This window comes from Colobus angolensis, unplaced genomic scaffold, assembly GCF_000951035.1.
Source record: "Colobus angolensis palliatus isolate OR3802 unplaced genomic scaffold, Cang.pa_1.0 Scaffold167, whole genome shotgun sequence".
NCBI lineage: Eukaryota > Metazoa > Chordata > Mammalia > Primates > Cercopithecidae > Colobus > Colobus angolensis.
Genome location: NW_012114788.1, coordinates 42,023 through 65,137, shown reverse-complemented (window position 1 = coordinate 65,137; position 23,115 = coordinate 42,023). Strand labels below are relative to the sequence as shown.

General features: G+C 38.4%; 1 protein-coding gene across 1 annotated transcript in view; it reads right to left on the bottom strand.

The window, feature by feature from the left end:
* NF1 (neurofibromin 1) overlaps positions 1-23,115 on the bottom strand; it is a 153,417-nt gene that overhangs the window by 97,131 nt on the left and 33,171 nt on the right. Inside the window, exons 16-17 of the mRNA XM_011937627.1 lie at positions 22,808-22,954; positions 19,597-19,707 (exon numbers count right to left, since the gene is read on the bottom strand). Of these exons, the coding sequence (XP_011793017.1) occupies positions 19,597-19,707; positions 22,808-22,954 (258 nt within the window). The remainder of the gene's footprint in view (positions 1-19,596; positions 19,708-22,807; positions 22,955-23,115) is intronic.

The window sequence follows — 23,115 nt, the reverse complement described above, 5'->3', positions numbered from 1 at the left end:
GCAGGAGAATTGCTTGCTTCCAGGAGGCAGAGTTTGCAGTGAGCAGAGAACGTGCCACTGCATTCCAGCCTAGGTGATAAGAGTGAGACTTGGTCTCAAAACAAACAAACAATAACAAAAATCTTTTTACAGAGCAACAGATGGATTGCAACCACTATCATTTTTTGTATGTGTCAAGTCATAACCACCATATTATTCAGAATGTATCAATCACTAAATTATCTTTGTTGTACAAGGCAAAGACTTGCTTTACCACTAACACCCAAGGCCACTTTACTTACATAAACCAAGTTATCAGAGAAAACAAAACCACTCAAGAAATCTTTTGGCTCAATTCAGAATTCCAATTCCAATCACAAGTATTAAATCAAATCTTTTTCCTTCAAACTGCAGTCATGTAGGTCTATAATTAAAAAGGGTAATTAGGCCCGGTGAGGTGGCTCATGCCCATAATTCTAACACTCTGCGAGGCCAAGGCGGATCATTTGAGTCCAGGAGTTTGAGATCAGCCTGGGCAACATGACAAACCCTGTCTTTACAAAAAAAAATACAAAAATCAGCTAGGCATGGTGCTTCTAAAAAAAAAAAAAAAAAAGTACAAAAATTAGTCTGGCATGGTGGTGCACACCTGTAGTTCCAGCTGCTCAGGAGGCTGAGCTGGAAGTATCACTTGAGCCCAGGGAGGCTGAGGCAGTAGTGAGCTGTGATTGCACCACTGTACTTCAGCCTGGGCAACAGAGTGAGACCCTGTTCCAAAAAAACAAAAACAAAAATACTAGTAATTAGTTTTTTTTGTTTTGTTTTATCTTATTTTATTTTTTTGAGACGGAGTCTTACTCTGTCACCCAGGTTGGAGTGCAGTGGCATAACCTTAGCTCACTGCAAACTCCGCCTCTCAGGTTCATGCCATTCTCCTGCCTCAGCCTCTTACGTAGCTGGGACTACAGGCGCCCGCCACCACGCCTGGCTAACTTTTTGTATTTTTAGTAGAGATGCGGTTTCACCGTGTTAGCCAGGATGGTCTCGGTCTCCTGACCTCGTGATCCACCCGCCTTGGTCTCCCAAAGTGCTGGGATTACAGGCATGAGCCACTGTGTCCGGCCTTACTTTTAATACTATCACTGAACGATTACATACAAAACCTAGATTCTCTGTATATCCAAATAAAGACATCTAAGACCTGGAAGTTAAAGTTCAAAGTGTGAACAGAAAATTTATGCTCCAAGATGGTCATTGTTAAACAGTGGTTTAACAATGTTAATGTTTCTATGGTTTATGTTTCTATGGTTTAGAAAAGGAGGGATTTATCAAAATTCGTCTAGAAAGACAGACAATACCAAGTGTTGGGTGAAGATATACAGAAATTGGAACTCTCATTCACTGCTGGGGACAATGTAAAATAATGCAGCTACTTTGGAAAATCATTTGGCAGTTCCTCTAGAGTTAAATACTGAGGTACCATATGGTTCAATTCCACTTCTAGATATATATCTAAAAACAATGAATGCATATATCCACACAAAAACTTACATATTATATGATATAATAGAATATTATTCAGCTGTAAAAAGGGATAAAGTTCTGATACATGCTACAATATGGATCAATCTTGAAAACATTTAAGTAAAAGAAGGCAGTCACAAAAGAGCACATACTGTATGATTCCACTTACATGAAATATCTAAACTGTGCAAATTCATAGAGACAGAAAGTAGATTAGTGGTTGCCAGGGGCTGAGGTGGGGTGGGAGGAAAGGGGAGTGACTGTTGATGGCTATGGGGTTCCTTTTTGGGGTGATGAAAATGTTTACAATTAGTGGTAATGAGTGCACAACTCTGAATATGCAAAATTGTATACTTAAAAAGAAAGTTTTTTTTTTTTTTGAGACAGGGTCTCTCTCCATTTTCCAGGCTAGAGTACAGTGGCTTGATCTTGGCTCACTGCTGCCTCAACCTCCCGGGCTCAAGTGATTCTCCCACCTCGACCTCCTGAGTAGCTGGGACTACAGGCATGAACCACCACATCAAGCTAATTTTTGTATTTTTTTGTAGAGGCAGGTGTCACTATGTTGCCCAGGCTGGTCTCGAACTCCTGAGCTCAAGTGACTCTCCCACCTCAGCCTCCCAAAGTGCAGGGATTACAGGTGTCAGCCACTGTGCCCAGCCAACTGTACTTCAGAAAGGGTGAATTTCATTTCAATGAAGCTTTGTTTCTTTTTTTTTTTTTTAACTTGCCTAGAGGAGTCAGAGTCAGGTTATCAAGATGGGTATTAAATGGAAAAGATAATGTCCCATGATAAAGGAAGGGCATTCAAACCAGATGGAAAGAGTATGTAAAAGCAGAGAGGCATGTGAGGATGTCAGGGCATGGCATAGGGGGCAATGGTGAGACGGTCAGCATAGCTGAAGTACATAGTAGTTTAAAGCGTCCTTCTACAGACATTACCGAACACTATGATGATTTAAGATGATTAACCAGTCTTCTATTATTCCATATAAATGATCAATTGAGACAAATGGTTTTAAGACTTTTTTTTCTACTATTATAGTGGAGATAATGTACAAAACATTCATTTGTCATTCTGAGCTTTGTGGGCAGACTTTGTGGCTTTGCCAGCTCCTAGAGTCTTCTTGGATCAACTGCCCTGATGATACCCTCAATAATGTATTATAAACACTTCCCTGATAATAGTCCAGAAGTTCACACAGGCTTACTTGGAATCACATCACAATGACAATAGAATCATCAGATTTTCAGAATACAAGGTCAGCATCTAGCCTCTTACCAAAATGACTTTTGATCTGCTTTGGCTCAGCAATTGTGCAAGTTAGGTGAGCAGTATAACAGATTATGAAGAGACTTGTATGAGACGCTAAAAAATATTTTTATAAGCCAGCGGGGCTTTTTGAAATGTAGTACATATATGATTGGGTGCTACATGAAACAGGCATTTCATAGTTCTGTATTTCCTTTTACTGTTAACTTTTGTTGGTTTTCTAGTTATGGCTATCAATATTGATTTTCCATTTACAGTATAAATTTTCCTTTAAGAAAAAAGTCTATAAAAATACTGAATAGATAATATAGATGGTTATGAAGAAATGGCAAAAAAAAAAAAAAAAATCCCCAAACTGGTACATGAATGTCTTAAGCATGAAAACTTAGATAAAAGGAGCACATAAAGATTTCACCTGGAAGTGAGATGGTCACAATTCAGAGAGATGATTCTGGCAGTGATGTGTAAGATGAAGGTGATGGGGTAAAATACCAGTGACAAATACTCCAATTAGGAAATTGTTGTAATAGCCTAGACCAGAGGTCTGCAAAGTATGGCCCACTTACAATATCCTGCCCACAGCCTGCTTGTGACCTGTTTTTGTATGGCCTCCAGGCTAAGTATGGTTCTTACTTTTTTTTTTTTTTTTTTTTTGAGACAGAGTCTTACTCTGTCACTCAGGCTGGAATGCAGTGGCACGATCTCAGTTCACTGTGACCTCTGCCTCGCAGGTTCAAGTGATTCTCCTGCCCCAGCCTCCTGAGTAGCTGGGATTATAGCACAAGCCACCACGTTCAGCTAATGTATCTTTAGTAGAGACAGGGTTTCACCATGTTGGCCAGGCTGGTCTCGAACTCCTGACATCATGATCCACCTGCCTCGGATTCCCAAAGTGCTGCAATTACAGGTGTGGGTTCTTACATTTTTAAAGCATTGTTTTTTTTAAAAAAAAGAAGAAAAGAAAAATAAAAAAAAAACTTTACATGGGCTATAAAGCCTAAAATGTTTACTATTTGGTCCTTTACAGAGAAAGTTTGCCACCCCCAGCTTAGATAACTGCTGAAGCTACCAAGTAAGTTTGTAGCACGAGAGTGAAGCATAAAACACAATTTCTGAAGAAGAATCAACACGACTTAATGACTAATCAGATGTATGTGGTAAGAGCACGTAAAAATTAAGATTCTATAAACTCAGACAGATAGGGATACTGTCAGGCCTCTGAGCCCAAGTCAAGTCATCACATCCCCTGTGACTTGCATGTATACACCCAGATGGCCTGAAGTAACTGAAGAATCACAAAAGAAGTGCAAATGCCCTGCCTTGCCTTAATCGACGACATTCCACCAGAAAAGAAGTGAAAATGGCCGGTCCTTGCCTTAAGCGATGATATTATCTTGTGAAATTCCTTTTCCTGGCTCATCCTGGCTCAAAAACCTCCCCCACTGAGCACCTTGTGACCCCCACTCCTGCCTGCCAGAGAACAACCCCCCTTTGACTGTAATTTTCCTTTACCTACCCAAATCCTATGAAACGGCCCCACTCTTATCTCCCTTCGCTGACTCTCTCTTTGGACTCAGCCCGCTTGCACCCAGGTGAAATGAACAGCCATGTTGCTCACACAAAACCTGTTTGGTGGTCTCTTCACATGGATGCACGTGACAGATACTATCATCCAAGAGAAGAAAACAGAAAGGAGAGTATCTTTTTAAAATTAAATCATTTTTCTTTGATTATGAAAAATAAGTGACAACAAGCCAAAATCAGATAACAGACTTACAGTATTATATCATTAGGAAGACAAACTTGCTCAAAGATAGGCATTCACCCTGAGAACCTGTGTTTCATAACTAAGGAGAAATGTGTTCTTTTTCCTATATTAGATTTCTAAAATGGAAGAGGCTGACATTTTACTATTGAAGAGAATCATGCTTATATACCTTCTAGAAAGTACTCACAATTAGGCCTATCATAACAATGTCCTTTTTGCATATCTATTGTTCACAAAACTTCCAAATAGTTTCTTCCTCTTTTTTTTTTTTTTTTTTAAGAGACTGGAATTCTTTGTTGCCCAAACTGGATTCTGGGCTCAAATGACCCTCCCACCTCAGGCTCCCAAGTAGCTAGGATTACAAAATAGTTTTTTGAAAAACAACTGTCTATACTAAAAGTCCACTTTTCAGTGCTATATACTACTAAAATGTTTTAAATGTTCTACTTTTAAATATAGGTTAAAAACCTAGTAGCATAAAAATTTTAATCCTGAAAACTGGAATTGCTTTCAGACAAGATCAGGTACATTCAGGATGGTATGGCTGTAGGCCTGAACTGCTTTCAGAAATAACCAAACATACATAAATTCGTTTCAAAACACAATTTTTTTGAGACAGGGTCTCACTCTGTCCCCTTAACCGGATGAACTGCAGTGGAGGGAACACAACTCACTGCAACCCTGAACTCCTGGGCTCAGGCGATCTTCTTGCCTCAGCTTCCCAAGTGGCTAATACTACACAGGTGTGTGCCACCACACCTGACTAATTTTTTAAAAAATATATTTTGTAGAGACAGGGTCTCATGCTGTTGCCCAGGCTGGTCTCAAACTCCTGGTTTCAAGTGATTCTCTTGCCTTGGCCTCCTAAACCACTGGGATTATAGGTATGAGCCACTGAAGCTGGCCTCATTTCAAACTTTAGAAGTCCTATTTAAACGAGACATGAAGGCCAGGTGCAGTGGCTCACACCTGTAATCCCAGCACTTTGGGAGGCCGAGGTGGGCAGATCACTTGAGGTCAGGAGTTCGTGACCAGCCTGGCCAACACGGTGAAACTCCATCTCTACTAAAAATATGAAAATTAGTAGGGCGTGGTGGGGGGGCGCCCGTAATCCCAGCTACTCAGGAGGCTGAGGCAGGAGAATCACTTGAATCCAGGAGGCGTAGGTAGAAGTGAGCCGAGATCGCGCCACTGCACTCCAGCCTGGGCAACAAGAGCGAAACTCCATCTCAAAATAAAAAAAATTGTAAAATAAATAAATAAATGAGACATGAGGCACAGGTGCGATGAGCATAGACATGGCATAAAACTTAATAGGGTTTTCTAAAAAAAAAAAAAAAAATTGCCAAGGTAATGTCTGCACAAATATCACTCAAGAAAAGATCTCTGTGTTCTCTTCATGGGAAAAAAAAAAAAATTCCAAAAAGACCAAAGAAAAAAATTACAGAAGGGAAAACTGGACCTGTTTCTAAAGTAAAATATTAAAACTGCAATTTGAAATTCTCAAGAAAGTGCTGTATGAAATTTATGATCATTCTCATGATTTTCAGAAATTACTTTTTTCCATTTTCTTAAGAATTTTCGAAGAATCAATACGTGAGGGAAGACAGTTCTGGAAACATTTCAAAAACAGATCAACTGAAAGTAGCAATGTAAGTATATAAAGAAAGACACTATTTTTAAACTTAATTTTTGCTTTTTAGAGACAAGGTCTTGCTTTGTTGCCCAGGTTAGGGTATCCATAGCTCATTGTAGCCTTGAATTCCTGGGCTCAAGCAATCCTCCTACATCAGCCTCCTGAGTTGCGGGACTATAGCTCACATCCCACCACGCCTGGTTGATTTTAGGAAGATGATACAGTGTACATACTGTTTGTAGCAATTAAGGTTCTAGCAGGAAACAGGTGGCACATTCAAACTGAGATATTAGAGATTATGTATAAAGGAGAAGGCACGTTTTAAGGAAACTTTAAGAGACAGTGTGATACTACACCTAAAGCAGTGAGTGCAGGAAGCAGTTAGCAAAAAGTAGACACAGAGTAGGTTGTGTGGAGAGGGTCACCCAACAAAAACCATACTGCGTGGAGGGATGCAGCCAGCCCACAGGGACCCTACAGAAAGGGAGCCAAAAATACATACATCCTAACCTTACTCTCTTTCTTCCCTCCAATCTTCTGCTTGTATTCCCTATGGGCCAGCTGAAAGCCAGAGAGGAGAGGAGCCTAAAGATACCCTCTGCACAGATCAGCCTTTTAAGGTACAGAACAGGGTAAAGAACAGAGTGGATTTGAAGAGGCAAAGGCAAGATGTCCAGTATGTAGTTATGTTAGTCAGCACAAACTAATTTCTGTCACAAATAATCCCAAAATATCACTGGCTAAGACAACAAAAGTTTATTTCCCTTAGATCGCGTCTTGTAATGGTTTTACCATCTTCTAGGGTCTTGGAGACCCCCTCCACTGAACTGTCTGTTTCTAGTAGGCGACGACAGAAGAAGGCAAGAATGGAAGATTGGTGAGAGGTTAAGACATCAGGCTTAAAAATGATATACAGTTGACCCTTAAACAACACGGGTTTGAACTGTGCTAATCCTTCCACCTCTGCCAGCCCAGGGACAGTAAGACCAATCCCTCTTTCTCCTCCACCTACTCAACATGAAAATAATGAAGATGAAGACCTTCATGATAATCCACTTCCACTCAGGGAATAGTAAATATATTTTCTCTTCCTCATGATTTTCTGAGCTACATTTTCTTTTCTCAAGCTTACTTCACTCTAAGAATACAGCATATACACCATTAACTTACAAAACATGTTAATCTGTTTATGTTATCAAAAGGTTTCCGATCAATAGTCTATTAGTAGTTAAGTTTTTGGGGAGTCAAAAGTTATACGTAGATTTTCAATTGCATGGAGATTCAGTGCCCCTAACCCCAGTGTTGTTCAAGGGTTGATTGTACATCACTGGAACTGACATTTTAGTGGCCAGAACTCAGTCAGATGGTACCACCTAACTATCAGAATGCTAAGAGTGGTATGGTGCTGTGCCCAGAAGGAAGAGGAATATGAATATGCTAAGTATTACTCTTATCATGTATTATGTAACACTCCAGTAAAAACTGGAACAGCACCCCAAAATCAATCTCATCAATATTTCTGCAGTGAAACATTTACTATCCACATTAAGTGAAACAAATAAAGATAGCTAAAAACCTCACACCAATGCAGATAAGGCATTTGCACCAAATAAGTTGTGGTGTCAAACTTTTTTATTTTTGATAAAACTTAAAGTTTTTGGAGGATTTTTGGATTTCAGATTACAGACAAGGGATTATGTGCATTATGATCCACATTGTACAAATGAAGAAATCCTCTCAAAACAGCAGCCAGGAAAGTAGAGATGAAAGTTAAACTCAGGCCGGGCGCGGTGGCTCAAGCCTGTAATCCCAGCACTTTGGGAGGCCGAGACGGGCGGATCACGAGGTCAGGAGATCGAGACCATCCTGGCTAACCCGGTGAAACCCCGTCTCTACTAAAAAAAAAAAAAAAAAAAAAAAAAAAAAAAAAACTAGCCGGGCGACGTGGCGGGCGCTACTTGGGAGGCTGAGGCAGGAGAATGGCGTCAACCCAGGAGGCGGAGCTTGCAGTGAGCTGAGATCCGGCCACTGCACTCCAGCCTGGGCGGCAGAGCAAGACTCCGTCTCAAAAAAAAAAAAAAAAAAATAAAACTCAGGCCTATGCCTTCCAAATTTATGCTAATGTGAAGGGAAAACTGCAAATAACCAAATTACTCTCATTTTAGACATTAATTATACCAGCCCTCCGACATGGTGAAACAGGAGGTATTTCAATGAATTCCAATACTTACTGTGTCCTTTTTTTTTTGAGATGGAGTCTTGCTCTGTGCCCCAGGCTGGAGTGCAGTGGTGCAATCTCAGCTCACTGCAACCTCCGCCTCCCGGGTTCAAGCAATTCTCCTGACTCAGCCTCCCGAGTAGCTGGGACTACAGGCGCGTGCCACCATGCCCGGCTAATTTTTTGTATTTTTAGTAGAAAAGGGGTTTCACTGTGTTAGCCAGGATGGTCTCAATCTCCTGACCTCATGATCTGCCCACCTTGGCCTCCCTAAGTGCTGGAATTACAGGCATGAGCCACTGCACCTGGCCCTGTATCCTATTCTTTATAAGCACTCAATATTTCAGAAGGTAGAGGGAATAGAAGGAATAAGAGGTGGTATCTTACCACAAAAAAGCCAGAATATGGTGGAAGATTTAGTTTCTTTAGTGAAAAGGAGACTCTGATAAGTATAAAGTACTAAAATGACTGATTCTGATGTGAAGAATTAGTGAAGGATCCTATAAAAGGTGCTGACATGAGTCGAACTTGAAGAAACAACACAATTTTGAATGAGGAAAGTACAGTAGTACCCCCTTAACTGTGGGGGATATGTTCCAAGACCCCTCAGGGATACATGAAACCAGAGAATTACAGTATTGAACTCAATATATACTGTGTTTTTTTCCTATACATAAATACCTGTGATACAGTTTAATTATAAATTAGGCACAGTAAGAGATTAAAAACAATAAAATAGAAGTTATAGCAATATACTATAATAAAAGCTATGTGCACATGGTCTCTCTCTCAAAATATCTTATTGTACTATACTCGCCCTTCTTGTGATAATGTGATATGACACAATGCCTATGTGGTAAGATGAAGTGAGTTGACTGATGCAGCACTGTGACATAGTGCTGGGCTATTAACCTTCTCATGATACATCCAACTTATGAATTGTTCATTTCTGGAATTTTCCATTCAGTATTTTCAGGCCATGGTGGACCATGGGTAATTGAAACTATGGAAAGTGAAACTTAGGATAAGAGGGGGCTATTACTACACTTTGGGCAAGTTGGGGAGGCTGCACATAGATACAAAGTTGGTGGGTATTTGAAGACCCAAATAATGGCAAATTGATTTTTGTTTGTTTGGGAGCATTTGAGTGCTAAACATAATTTAAATTTTACTTAATCATCATCAAGAGGCCTGGGGAGCTTAAGAGAAATAAGAAAGAGAAGATAATGAGAAACCCAATGTTGGAGAAACATTTGGCTAGGTGATGATACAATTAACCAAGAGATTATGAGAAGAATATATGTAGATACAAAAATAGGAAGGAGAAAATGCTACCTTTTGAATTTTAAACAAGTTGAGACTGAGGTGTTTGAAGCATCAATAAAGAGCTGTGTAAGTGTAGTACTCAAAAGATCAGGATTAGGAAAATAGAGTTAAGTCACAGTTTGCTCAAGTTCAAAACACTACTATTACTATTATCAACTATATACCCCTAAAGAAATCCACAGAATGAGCAAGTGAGCAGAGAGAGGACAATGACAAACTCCTGTAAATTACTGTGGTATTCTGATTTATAATACCTACTCTGGTTGCCAAGAAACTTTTTTTGTTTACTTCTTAGATCTGACCATATTAACCTCCGGTTAAGTGAAGTTATTACATGTACCATATAAATTAAGATTTACCAAGCAAGGTTCTATTCATGGTTTATTCATTCAGGGGAAAAACGATCTTCATATCACAGTAAAACAAGCAAGGAACATGTACTGGCTTGTATTTCTGCCATTTATGTTGTAATTTCCTTGTATGTCAACACCATTGTTCACAGCCCTGCAATTTTTAAAGTATGCTGGCCAATGTGGTGAAAACATTAGCACAATACAACTCAACTTCCCTATATGCTAGTTATCATGGAAAACTTTTGGCTGACCAAAAGACAAAACTCCTTTAAAAAATTGACTTTATGCACTTCAAGGTGAGTGGTTTAATACATTAGAAAACCATACACAAACACACAAAAGTTTGTAAACTTAGTATGAAAAAGTATCACTTTCATATGTAGTCCTTTTCTTAAGTTTCGTATTAATGAAGTTAACTTCTTTTCCAAGGTTACTTTATTTACCAAAAATTAAATACCTGAAATGTTGTATTACTGAATTATTTTTTAAACTTCAGAATAACCATGGGTAGAAACTACCCTATGTTCTAAGGAAAAAGCAGACGCCTTTAATACACTTACTTGGTTTAAAATCATAATAATCACAGCAGGCAAAACAGTAAATTCATCTAGTTAGAGTCAATCCAGTGAAGCAATTCATTAATGTATACATGGATAAGAGAAATAACAAATGCTATTCACTGGATTCTTTAAATAAGCAAGCAGATTTTAGAACTTTATTTGAGTTCTTTAATCTCTGCCAAAGTCTATCTGTTTATATATAGTTGTCTGGAAACACTCAGTTGGATACTTCCAAAGAGCAAATGGCAGGTCAAGTTTAGAACACGTGACTTCCTCACTAATTATATTTAAATAGAATGCAGTGAGTGAGAAATCAGACTCCCCAGAGACACTGGAGAAAGACTGAATTCTTACTCTTCAAAGAAAAATATCAAAAGGTAACATTAATTTGAAATGTTCTCAATTACATATTAGAGCCAAATACAACTTTTACTATATATGTTAAGAGTTTTACAGTTAAAACTTGGGCTTTAAGTCATAGACTTAAGTTCTAGCTTGGGTCATTTTTTGATATGCACCCTCAGACAAGTTATGCCCCTTGTCTGAGCCCATTTACAAAATGAAGGAGTTGGTTTTGTTCATTTCTAAATCTTAAAACTATGAACTTCTCTAACTAGTTTTTTTGTTGTTGCTGTTGTTGTTGTTTTAACAAAGAAAACCTCATCCCAGCACTGGGGAAATCCTATGGTTTAACCTCTTTAGTCTCTGGAGTAAATATTTAGAAGTAATATCCTAATTTGTGACCTAAACTAAAACCTTAAATTGTTGGAATAAAGGTCATGAGAAATCAAGAAAATACCAATATTTATTTCATTATTTCTTTTGTTGCTCTACTGTCCCAAATTGCCTCTCAGCCTTTGCCCCTACCCTACTCTATACTGATCTCAAGCCCCCATATTTATTGTATTGAATGTCTACTGTTTTTTTTTTCCTTTTTTAAATAGAAAAATGCCAATTAAGCTCTTTTTTAGTCTTTGGATTGTTTTTGCCTTCAGCTGGTAGCCCTCAATAGAAAATAGGTCTTCTGTCAGCAGATGTTGACAACAAAGAAAGGGAAGCTTTTTATTTGTTCACTAACAGTGAAAAAGCAAACATTTACATAACACATACATGTACTGATAAACACAATTAAGGATATATGCTTGCCTATTTGTAATCCATGTGTTCAATTAAAATTATCTAATTATTGTGAAACAGAGGAGGATGATGTTCAAGCTATCACTGATTGGCCTGCTCTTCATGTTTGTTAACATTCCGGGAACAACTTCAACATCAACAACCTCAAATTCTACGGTAGTATCCAGTACTGCATCAAGCCTGAATCCCAGGACCACATTTAATCCTAGGACGAGCACCAATCCCAGAATGAACACCAATCCTGGGACAAGTACAGATCTCAAAATGACCTCGAGTCCCAAGATGGCTCCAAATTCCAACACAAGTCTGAATACAGCAGTGACCCCAAAGACAGCCACAACTATGAATATGAACACTGTGACAAAAGGTAGCAGCAATCCCAGAATGAACCCCAACCCTGGGACAAGCCCAGATCTCAAAACGACCTCGAATCCCAAGACGACTCCAAATTCCAACACAAGTCTGAATAGAGCAGTGACCCCAAAGATAGCCACAATTATGAATATGAACACTGTGACAAATGGTAGCAGCAATCCCAGAATGAACCCCAACCCTGGGACAAGCCTAGATCTCAAAATAACCTCGAGTCCCAAGATGACTCCAAATTCCAACACAAGTCTGAATACAGCAGTGACCCCAAAGATAGCCATAATTACGAATATGAACACTGTGACAAATGGTAGCAGCAATCCCAGAATGAACCCCAATCTTGGGACAAGCCCAGATCTCAAAATGACCTCGAGTCCCAAGATGATTCCAAATTCCAACACAAGTCTGAATACAGCAGTGACCCCAAAGATAGCCATAATTATGAATATGTGCACTGTGACAAATGGTAGGACCATACTCAATCCAATGGACAACATTCACTTTATTTTCTATGTAATATTTTTGCTGTTTTGCGTACACTTGCACTCGGGCTGAAGTGAACTTCAACTGCCTGCATTCTTCTCTCAGTTTCTTATTATCTGCTGAATGACAAGCATGCTAGGAAAATATCATTTATTCCAACTTATTACTTAAGAAATTATTAACTTGATTTTTTTTTGCAAATTATAATTGTGTAAGTTCAAATATTAACTTAATATGATGGTTTCCTTCCATATGAAGAAAGTATGTACTTACTACCTTATTATTAAATGCTGAAAGAAGCAAAATACCATGTTTGCCTTTTAAATGTTTGCAAAACAGAATTGAAACTCAGATATTTATATTAAAGGTGTTTAAGAGAAGAAATTATGTAGGTGGGGTGTGTGTGTGAGAGAGAAAGCACACACATGACAGTGAGAGAGTGAGTAAGAAACAGAAAGAGATGAAGGACAGGGGATAGGGGATGGGGGTGTGGGATAAGTAGTGGTATGGGGGAAGCTGTTTTTGTATTTCATTTTTATTTTTATTTTTTTGAGACAGAGTTTCACTCCTTTTGCCCAGGCTGGAGTGCAATGGCATGACCTCAGCTCACTGCAACCTCCACCTCCCAGGTTCAAGCAATTCTCCTGCCTCAGCCTCCAGAGTAGCTGGGATTATAGGCGTGCACCATCAGGCCCGGCTAATTTTTTGTATTTTTAGTAGGGGGGTTTCATCATGTTGGCCAGGCTGGTCTCAAACTCCTGACTTCAGGTGATCTACCAGCCTTGGCTTCCCAAAGTGCTGGGATTACAGGTGTGAGACACCAAGCCCGGTCTATATATATATATTTTTAAACAGACAAAAAATGCTAATCTGATAAACTAAAGTGCTTTACAAAATAACACATTCATCTGAACATATTTCATGAGTGTGTTAATAGTAACATGTCATTTCGCTAAGAAAAGGTGCCAATTCTGCTAACTTTTGTAATGTATAACGATATTGCGCCAATGACAAGATTATCTTATATTGAGTAAACCCTTGTCTTATGTTTCAAAAAATCATTTGTAAATCAGATGCCTGGAATTGAGAACTTATTTTCCCCAGAGTAATATATCTCATAACTGTTGGTTAGGTTTTCATGCTCATCTATAAAGATTTACCCAAGCATAAAATTATAATAGTAATAAGCATGTGATTAATAGTGCATTGGTTAAGAGCTTTGGCTTAGGTTTGAAACCCACTTGATTCTTACTAGTCGTGCTACCATGGATTAAATACATGACCCAGTGAGATTCCCAAACACACTTTAGTAATAAATGAATCACTTGCAGTGCCCGTTAAATATATAAATAAGGCCCTGCCCCTGAGATTTTGATTTGGAAGTGGGGCTGGAGATATGTTTGTTTTAATGTTCCAGATTATTCTGATGGCCAGGTTTGGGTTTCAGTTTATACGCATATCAATTAATTGTTAATAATATCTCAGAAGGTTATTATGTGGATTAAATGAGAAATTATGTAATATGCAGTTTCCAGATGCAGGGAAAGCACTTAGGAAATGTTAGCTATTATCATTGTTTACTACCACCCAAAAAGCAATTGCCAGGTATCACAATATTCCTAAGAGGAAAACTCTTCTTTGTAACTTGGGTTTTGTTTTGTGTTTTTTTAAATTTATTCTTTCAGACAGGGCCTCATTCTGTTGCTCAGGCTGGAGTACAGAGGTGTGATCTCAGCTCACTGCAGCCTTGACCTCCTAGGCTCAAGTGATCCTCCCACCTCAGCCTCCTGAATAGCTGCTACATGTGTATGCCACCACGTATGGTTGATTTTTGTATTTTTCTGCAGTGACAGGGTTTCACCATGCTGCCCAGGCTGATCTCAAACTCCTGAGCCCAAGTGATTTCCCCGCCTTGGCCTCCCAAAGTGCTGAGATTACAGGTGTGAGCCACCACGTCCAGCCACTTTGGGGTTTTATATTTTTAATTATTCTTACAAAAACAATATATGCTCCTGGCAAGCCAAACAACATAGAGATACATAACAGAAATATTAAATTAGTCCTCTATCTCCTCCAATCACACTTCCGAGATAAGCAATGTGAACAGTTAATATATATAATTTCATACATTTCTCAGTCTACACATACACATGTGCAGGTACACACACACACTGTCGTCTACCTTGTAAGGTAAGTGTCAGAGTCATCTTTCTGGGCCTTTTAAAAGCTGGATGTAGAGGACTTCTGCTAGTTCTGCCTGTCCAGTATCCATTTTTCCTCATTCTGGTAACAGCAATTCAATTTTCCTTTGTGAAAACCCTGCCCCCATGCCCTCCTTTTAGTTCATGCAATTTGGATAGGGCTGGCTTTACCACTGCATTCCAGGAAGGGGCACATGATCCAGGTCTAGATAACCAAGAAATTCCATCCCCTTTGCCATAGTGACTGCCTTAGGAATTGGCATGTGACTCACATCAGGCCAGTAAGACCAACCACTTTTGCTGAAACCACAAAACTAGGAAAGAGGTGCTTTTCCACTGGGATTGTTAAGCTAGGAGAACACAAACCATTACTGGCCAAAACTTGGAAGGAGCTGCTTGGGAATAAAACCGACACAAAGAAAGTAGAGTTAAGAGCCAGAGAAGACAGATGTTCTGCAGATGATATTGTTCAAAGCTCTGCATCTAGTCATGCAAGAAACTGGTACATCTCTTGATTTTCTTAGGCATATGAGTCAGTAAATTCCTTTTTGGCACACATAAATTTGAATTGCATTTCTGTCACTTGTAACAAGCAAAATCAACACACTGCATTATTCACTAATATAAATGTATCATCATTTATTCAACAATCCCCCTTTTGAAACACAGCTGTATTGTTTTCCTTTTTGTTGCCACTATATAAACAATGTTGCAACAATGTCCTTGTATTATGCTACTTTACCACAGGGCAAGAGCGTAAGTATATAGGATGGAATAGAAGGAAAAGATTAGAAAAGTAAATTAGGCCAAAATTACCTTGCATGTTTGACTACAGAACTTGGACTTTATACAGGGAGTCAATGGGAGAGACAACCTTTCTACTGGAAACTGGCTCCAGAAGAAATGTTAAGATTACCTAGAAGTAGTCATCTGGGGATGAAGGAGGAGGAGAATAATGCTACATTAGTATAGGTAAGACACAGTGAGAGTTCCAGCAATGCAGTGGGAGAAAATGGTTTCGAAAGACATTGGCAAGGTACCTAATAGTAATATTAGTCCATTAAGGTCTAACTAAAAAAAAAAAATTAGGCCAGGCATTGTGGCTCACATCTATAATCCCAGCACTTTAGGAGGCCAAGGCAGGAGGATTGCTTGAGCCCAGGAGTTTAAGCCCAGCCTGGGCAACATAGCAAGACTTCATCTCTACAAAATCATAAAAAGAAAAATTAGCCAGCTGTGGTGGCTTACACCTGTCTTCCCAGCTACTTGGGAGTATGAGGCAGGAGGATTGTTTGAACCTGGGAGCTAGAGGCTACAGTGAGCCATGCTAGTGTCACCGCACTCCAGCCTAGGCAACAGAGTGAGACCCTATCTCAAAAACAAAACAAAACAAAAAATTAAAACACATACCTAAGAACAGCCCCTGATGAAGAAACAGCACTGAGTGGTCATTTTTTTTTTTTTTTTAGACAGAGTCTTGCTGTGTCGCCAGGCTGGAGTGCAGTGGTGCGATCTTGGCTGACTGCAACCTCCACCTCCCGGGTTCAAGCAATTCCCCTGCCTCAGCCTAACGAGTAGCTGGGACTACAGGTGCGCGCCACCATGCCTAGCTAATTTTTTGTGTTTTAGTAGAGATGACGTTTCATCATGCTGGCCAGGACGGTCTCGATCTCCTGACCTCATGATCTGCCCGCCACAGCCTCCCAAAGTGCTGGGATTACAGGCACGAGCCACTGCGCACAGCCAAGTAGTCACATTTTGAATCACATGACTGCTGGGCCAGGAGCACATACTGGACGTAGGGGCAGCCAGAAATCAACTGGCTGGCCAGAACCTAACATTAAAGTTTCTGCCAAGCAGAGATACTTTTTAGCTGAATCATTTTTTTTTTTTCTGGAATTTCAGACGTGCAGTACTGAGACAATGAAGGGGTTACTATCTGGGGCAAAAGCTGAAAGAATACAGAAAGATGAAAATCATGAGGAAGAGTTGAACACAAAACCAAGAGACAGTCAAAGAGCATAGCCAGTTCCAGCACCACAGCCATCTAGTTCTCTTTATCTGGGTAGGCTCTGCTCTAATTCATGCTTTTCCTAAAAGCTATTCTTGAGAAAATACAAGTGACTGCTTTGCAATAATAACTCAAATAACTTAATTGATTGCCCAGGATCTCACAGGTAAAACCAAGATTTGGTGACTAACAATGAGAAAGATAAAAGAAATAAGAAGAAATAATTTAAAATGATTAGGGTCTCTAGATGGGGAACTAGAAGGGATTGATGATGCTGCTGAGAAAGAGAAATATGGTGTGAAGAGGAGGTTGATTTGAAGATATACTGAATTAAGTTTTGGACATTTCAAGTCTGAAACATCTGTGGACTATCTATAAGGAGATTAGAAAATCCACAATTCAAAAAGCATTACTTAACACATAGTAGTCTAAGCCACAGAAACGCAGGAATATCAAAAGAAGTCAAATCCAAGTGCTCTTTGACAAAACTGATGGCATACAGACAGACAAGACCTTCATAATGGAGTAAATGGATACTCTGCTCTGATGTACTGTGTACTCATCTGTCACACCAGGTAAAAATGAAGGCCAGGAGGAGCTCCAGTAGGTCTAAGTAAGAAACTAAAAGGATTGAAAATCTGAAACTGACAGTGCCATATTCCCCAAAAAAAGAATGAAAGAAAAAAAGAAAATCTCAAATTTACTCCTTACATAACTTTACAGGTCAAAAAAACACTTTATAGGGGAGGTAGACAGTTTTTATAAGCACACACCCCAGCTTTAACAGATGAAGCAACAGATTTGGAAAAATAAACTTATTTATGATTATGCAGCTAAGGCCAGGTGCCGTGGCTCACACCTGTAATCCTAGCACTTTGGGAGGGTGAGGCAGGCAGATCACCTGAGGTCAGGAGTTCGAGACCAGCCTGGCCAGTATGTTGAAACCCCATCTCTACTAAAAATACAAAATTAGCCAGGCATGGTGGTGCATATCTGTAATGCATGTCTGAACACAAAACCAAGCTACTTGGAAGGATGAGGCAGGAGAATCACTTGAACCCAGGAAGTGGAGGTTGCAGTGAGCCGAGATCGCACCACTGCACTCCAGCCTGGGTAATAAGAGTGAAACTCCATCTCAACAAAAAAAAAAAAAAAAAAAAAATTTTTGCAGCTAATAAGCAGCAGAGCTGAGAATTCTTAGCACTCTCAAGCCACAACACTCAATAGGTTTCGTGGAAACCAAACTGATTGAATCTCACTAAGGGATCTGCACCAGGTCCAATTTGCTTTCCTTTAGTTTTTGCTAGATCACCACAGAGCAAGAATACAAATATAATAGGTTTCTGATCCTGAAAAAAACTCCAGCTTTGTTTACCATAAATCTTTGCTATTTGTAAACTAATAAGATTTTAAAGAAGACAGGGATACACATCTTCTACCTCCCTTACCAATGTTTGCTTTTTACTTAGACAAGAAAGGGAAAGTAAAAATATCCTGATTGTATTAAATGTTGGGGTTAGAATACAAATATGGTTCATCTCAAGTGCAAACGAAAATTAAAACGATCTTATGCAATTTAGAAATGGCAACTGAGATGAGAGCTGGAGAGAGGCCTTTCATGGGAAGGTGAGGAGGGGTTACTTAGACTTGTTAAAGGGCAGAGGGGTGCAGGGGGAGGTTCAATGCAATTTTCTTACTTTCTTGGTTCCCTAATGCTCCAGTCCTTTGGACTTCTTGGTCTTAAGGCTATCTGAATTACCCAATTAGACAAGTTTCTCATCTTCCACTGATCTTCCTTCACCATCTCTCTACTATTTCTCAACCTCAATTTGTTTCCCACACACTGCCACCTGTGGCTAGTAAGTTGACTAACAATGTAAGTCTACTAACTTAATGGTTATGGATGTTAAATACTGCTAAATTCAGGAAACTGGTAAAAATTAAGTCTACAACTAATGAGTAGCAGAAGTAAGTCTAAACATGGTCCTTGAGATTCCAAAGTCAGTGGTTTCTCTACATATCATGTTGTCTCTAAGGTTCAATTACCATGAATGTATGTCATGGTAAATGCGAAGAAGTCAAACTGACGAAATAACATCACAGATGAGTTTTCAAAAGGAAGGTAAAATGAGGCAAGAAAGAAAAGACAATGGTAGGGAAAGCAAGGCAAGCATCATACCTGTTATTAAAGAAGAGCTCACAACAATTCCAGAAAGGCTTTCTAGGAACTAGCCTCAACTGAGGGCAGCATGAACAAGAACCATTTTCCAGGCCACCCACTGCACTACCTTCACAGATATTTTCCACCACTCCTTTGAATTATTTTCTAAATCACCCTGATGCCCTCTTACACAGTGTATTTTTAAAAGTTCTCAGAAATAGGCTCTTACAGTTTTATTTCTTCCTTTAAAAAAAGTTCCGGTTATCATGTTGTGAGTACTATTTAATCAGAATATACTTGAAAACAACATATTCTTTGTGGGTTTTTAACTCTTGGTAATTAATCCATTGCAGGCAGTATTTTAAAAAATGATGTAGGACAGAGAAACCAATATGAAATGGTTAGTATCAAAAGCAGCTACTAGATACTGACCATCATTTTAGGAAAGGCAGGCTATTTATCCTGCTATATGCTCCCAGGTAAACTTGTCTTCAATTCCTGTTAAGTCAATTAGGAAAAACCAAACTTGCCATCTCTTTATATTTGCTATAATTTATAAAATTCTGTTAAGAGACACCAAAACATAGTATGCCTTACCTCCGTGCAACATAATAAAAAATAGGATTCCCAGATTTGGAAGTCCCAGCTTGGTAGAAAATACTTAACGTTTTCAAAGCCTTGAATTCTTCTTTTTCATGTACCTGATGTCTAAAAGAAAAAGAACAGAGTAACTATGAGGCTTTATGTCATCTACTGAGTATGTAAAAAAAAGTCTATAACTGGATAAACAATAAAACACTAAAATGAAAAAATATTTTAAAAGCAACAGGCATTCTAAAGGGTAATTTGGCAACATGCACCAAAAATTTCAAGGTATTACTCTTTGAACCACAAAAGAACTTTTAGGACTATTCTAAGAGAACTATTGGACAAGGATATTAACCATAGGATTGTTTTTACTCATGACGTTTTTGTCCCAGACAGAAGTTTATGATTTTTTAATGAATTCATTTTATCAATCTTTTCTAGTTTATGGATTTTGAATGGATGAAAAAGGCCTTAGCTTTGCTCATGTTTTTTTGATTTATGGGAGTCTATCATAAATGGTATGAAAGTATTTTTCCAGATCATTACTCAGTTGTATCAACACCATTTATTAAAAGTCCATCCTAATCTAGATTTTGAATACCAGTTATATCATATGTTACATTCCCATATGTATTAAAGCCTGGTTTAATTGTTATATAGTTTGCTCAAGACTCAGTGTGCTTCTTTAACCTCAAGATACACGTCATTCATCAACTCCAGAAAACATCCATCCATTAGCCTTTCAAATATTACTTCTCTCCATTCTCATTGAGCTCAATTTCTAGGGAACACCTACTAGACATATTTTGGACCTTCTCATTCTATCTTCTGCATCTCTTAACCTCTTTCATATTTTCCATTTATCTGTCTGTACTGACTGTATGCTAGGTAATTTGCTTAGAAACTAGCTTCAGCTATAAATTTTATTTTTTTTTGAGACGGAGTTTTGCTCTTGTTGACCAGGCTGGAGTGCAGTGGCACAATCTCGGCTCACTGCAACCTCTGCCTCCCGGGTTCAAACGATTCTCCTGCCTTGGCCTCCCAAGTAGCTGGGATTACAAGTGCCCACCACCATGCCCAGCTTATATATATATATATATATATATATTTTTTTTTTTTAGTAGAGACGAGGTTTCACCATGTTGGCCAGGCTTGTCTCAAACTCCTGACCTCAGGTGATCCACCCACCTCGGCCTCCCAAAGTGCTGGGATTACAGGCATGAGCCACTGCACTTGGCCTAAATTTTTTAAACTATACATATTTTCTTTTACACCTACTATTTCTATGAGTCTTATGTCTTGGGAAAGAGATTGCATTAGCTCAGCCCATCATGCTGCTGGTACCAGGTCAGAATTTTAAAAATATTAATGGAAACAACCTAGATATCATTTGATAGGAGAAATAATTATACATGTTCATAGATAAATGACTGGGAGACTATTCAGCAAACGTTAACTGAATTACTTCTGACAGGGAGGATAAACAATTTTTATTATTTTTACTTTCTTCTTTAGATTTCTATATCGACTAATTTAATAATTTTTTTAATAACTGAAAATATTATAAAGCTACCTTCTTTTTTTTTTTTTAAAAAAAGAAAATGGGTCTCCAAGAGCATCAGTGGGAATTCAGAACAAAAATAAGATCTAACATTTATTAAACAGTTTACAAGTACCAGATAGTACGCTAAGTATATTATACATATTGGATCACTTAATCTTCAAAAGCACAAAAGACTGCTTTGTAAGGGAAGGTAGGATCTTAGAAAGAAAGGAGTAATAAAAATAGTTTCCTAGAAAAATGGCCAGGATGTCCTCAGTGATGTCAAATTTAAAAACTGTTTGTTTTGATTCATTCATTTTTATATTTATATTTACTTATATTTCTTTTTACTTATTTCTTTATGCATAGACGAGGTCTCATTCTGTCACCTAGGCTGGAAATGCAGTGGTGCAATCACAGTTCACTGCATCCTCGAGCAATCCTCCCACCTCAGCCTCCCAGGTAGCTGGGACCACAGGTGCGCACCACCACACCTGGTTAATACTCTATTATTTGTAGAGATAGAGTCCTGCTATGTTGTCCAGGCTGGTCTTGAACTCCTGGCCTCAAGCAATCCTCCTGCCTTGGCCTCTCAAAATGTTGGGATCACAGGTATTAGCCACCATGCCTGGCCTAAAAATAGTATTATATTTTTGTAGTATATAATTTTCAGTTACGTAATGTGAATATTCTGTATGGAAAATATGCCCTTAATTACACAGGAATAAACATTTGTTGCACTGAGAAAAATCTCATAGAGCTAAAAATAAAAATTAATTTGGAAAGGACATTATATACCCATATATTCTTATGTTTATACATTCTTTCATATATTCATATATTCTTTTAACAGTATCATTGGTTTGGGTTTATGTATACAAAACCATGACCTATATGCAACACAACTAATAACAAGCACTTACAATTCAAGGCATATTATATACAAATCTTTAACTTCTCATCATCAGATTCTGTTTTTTCTCTTTTGGCACATACTATGAACATAACACTCAACTCACAGATACCAAGGAGCACTTATTAAGCATCAAGTCCTGTGAAAGGTACTTTAAAAGATTCAGCAAACTACTCTCATTGTATCATCATAGAGTAAGTGTCTCACAATGAGGATCTTTTGGTTCACAAACTAAATCCCACTAAATGGGATTCAAACAAAAGTCCACAGAAATTTTATAGCAATACTGAAGTATACTATATTTTCTGGACCTTTATCTAAAAGAAGTCAAAACCATTAACCTTTATGAGGGTTCTGAAAAATGTTACAGTGTAGTAGAAAAGTCCTGCACTTAAAACCAGAAGACCTATGAAACAGGTGTGAAATTTTAAGCAAGTCAATTATTCACATTAAGTTGCATCTTCCTTAACTATAATTTGAAAATAATGTTGTCTTCACTCCCTGGTAAGTACTAAATGTGAAAACTTATGAAAGCAAGATGATAAAATATGATTTGTTACTATTGTTATGACAATCAACATACAAAAAACACACCCTATATATATAAATAATATATAGTTGGATCCCCAAACATGACAATGTGATTATTAAATAAATACATCTTTCCTCACAGTTTTCTATCATATCTAACAAGTGGCCTGGTGGGCAAACTCTGCTTCTCAAACAAAAAGAATGCAATCAACTATTTCAAGGTTGTACTTTACCTAGTCATAAATTCCTCAAACTTTGAACTGGTAAGGTTAAGGCTGGACCAGTGTGTATCTGCCACAGGTTTGTGCTCTGGAGGACCCAGGTACGCAAGAAGTGTTGCCATCTTATCAAAAGGTCGTCTTCCAACAGCTTTATGATCCCTAGATACAGCAAACTACTTAGAAAAAAAATTAGCAGTTCACAGTTTGCGCTACACATTTCTTTAACTTGTAACTGGTTGCTTTTCCTTTTACTGTCAGCTGGTGGTCTCTGCTGATTTGTAAACAGCACCAAAAAGACCTCAGGACCATGTTTACTTCAA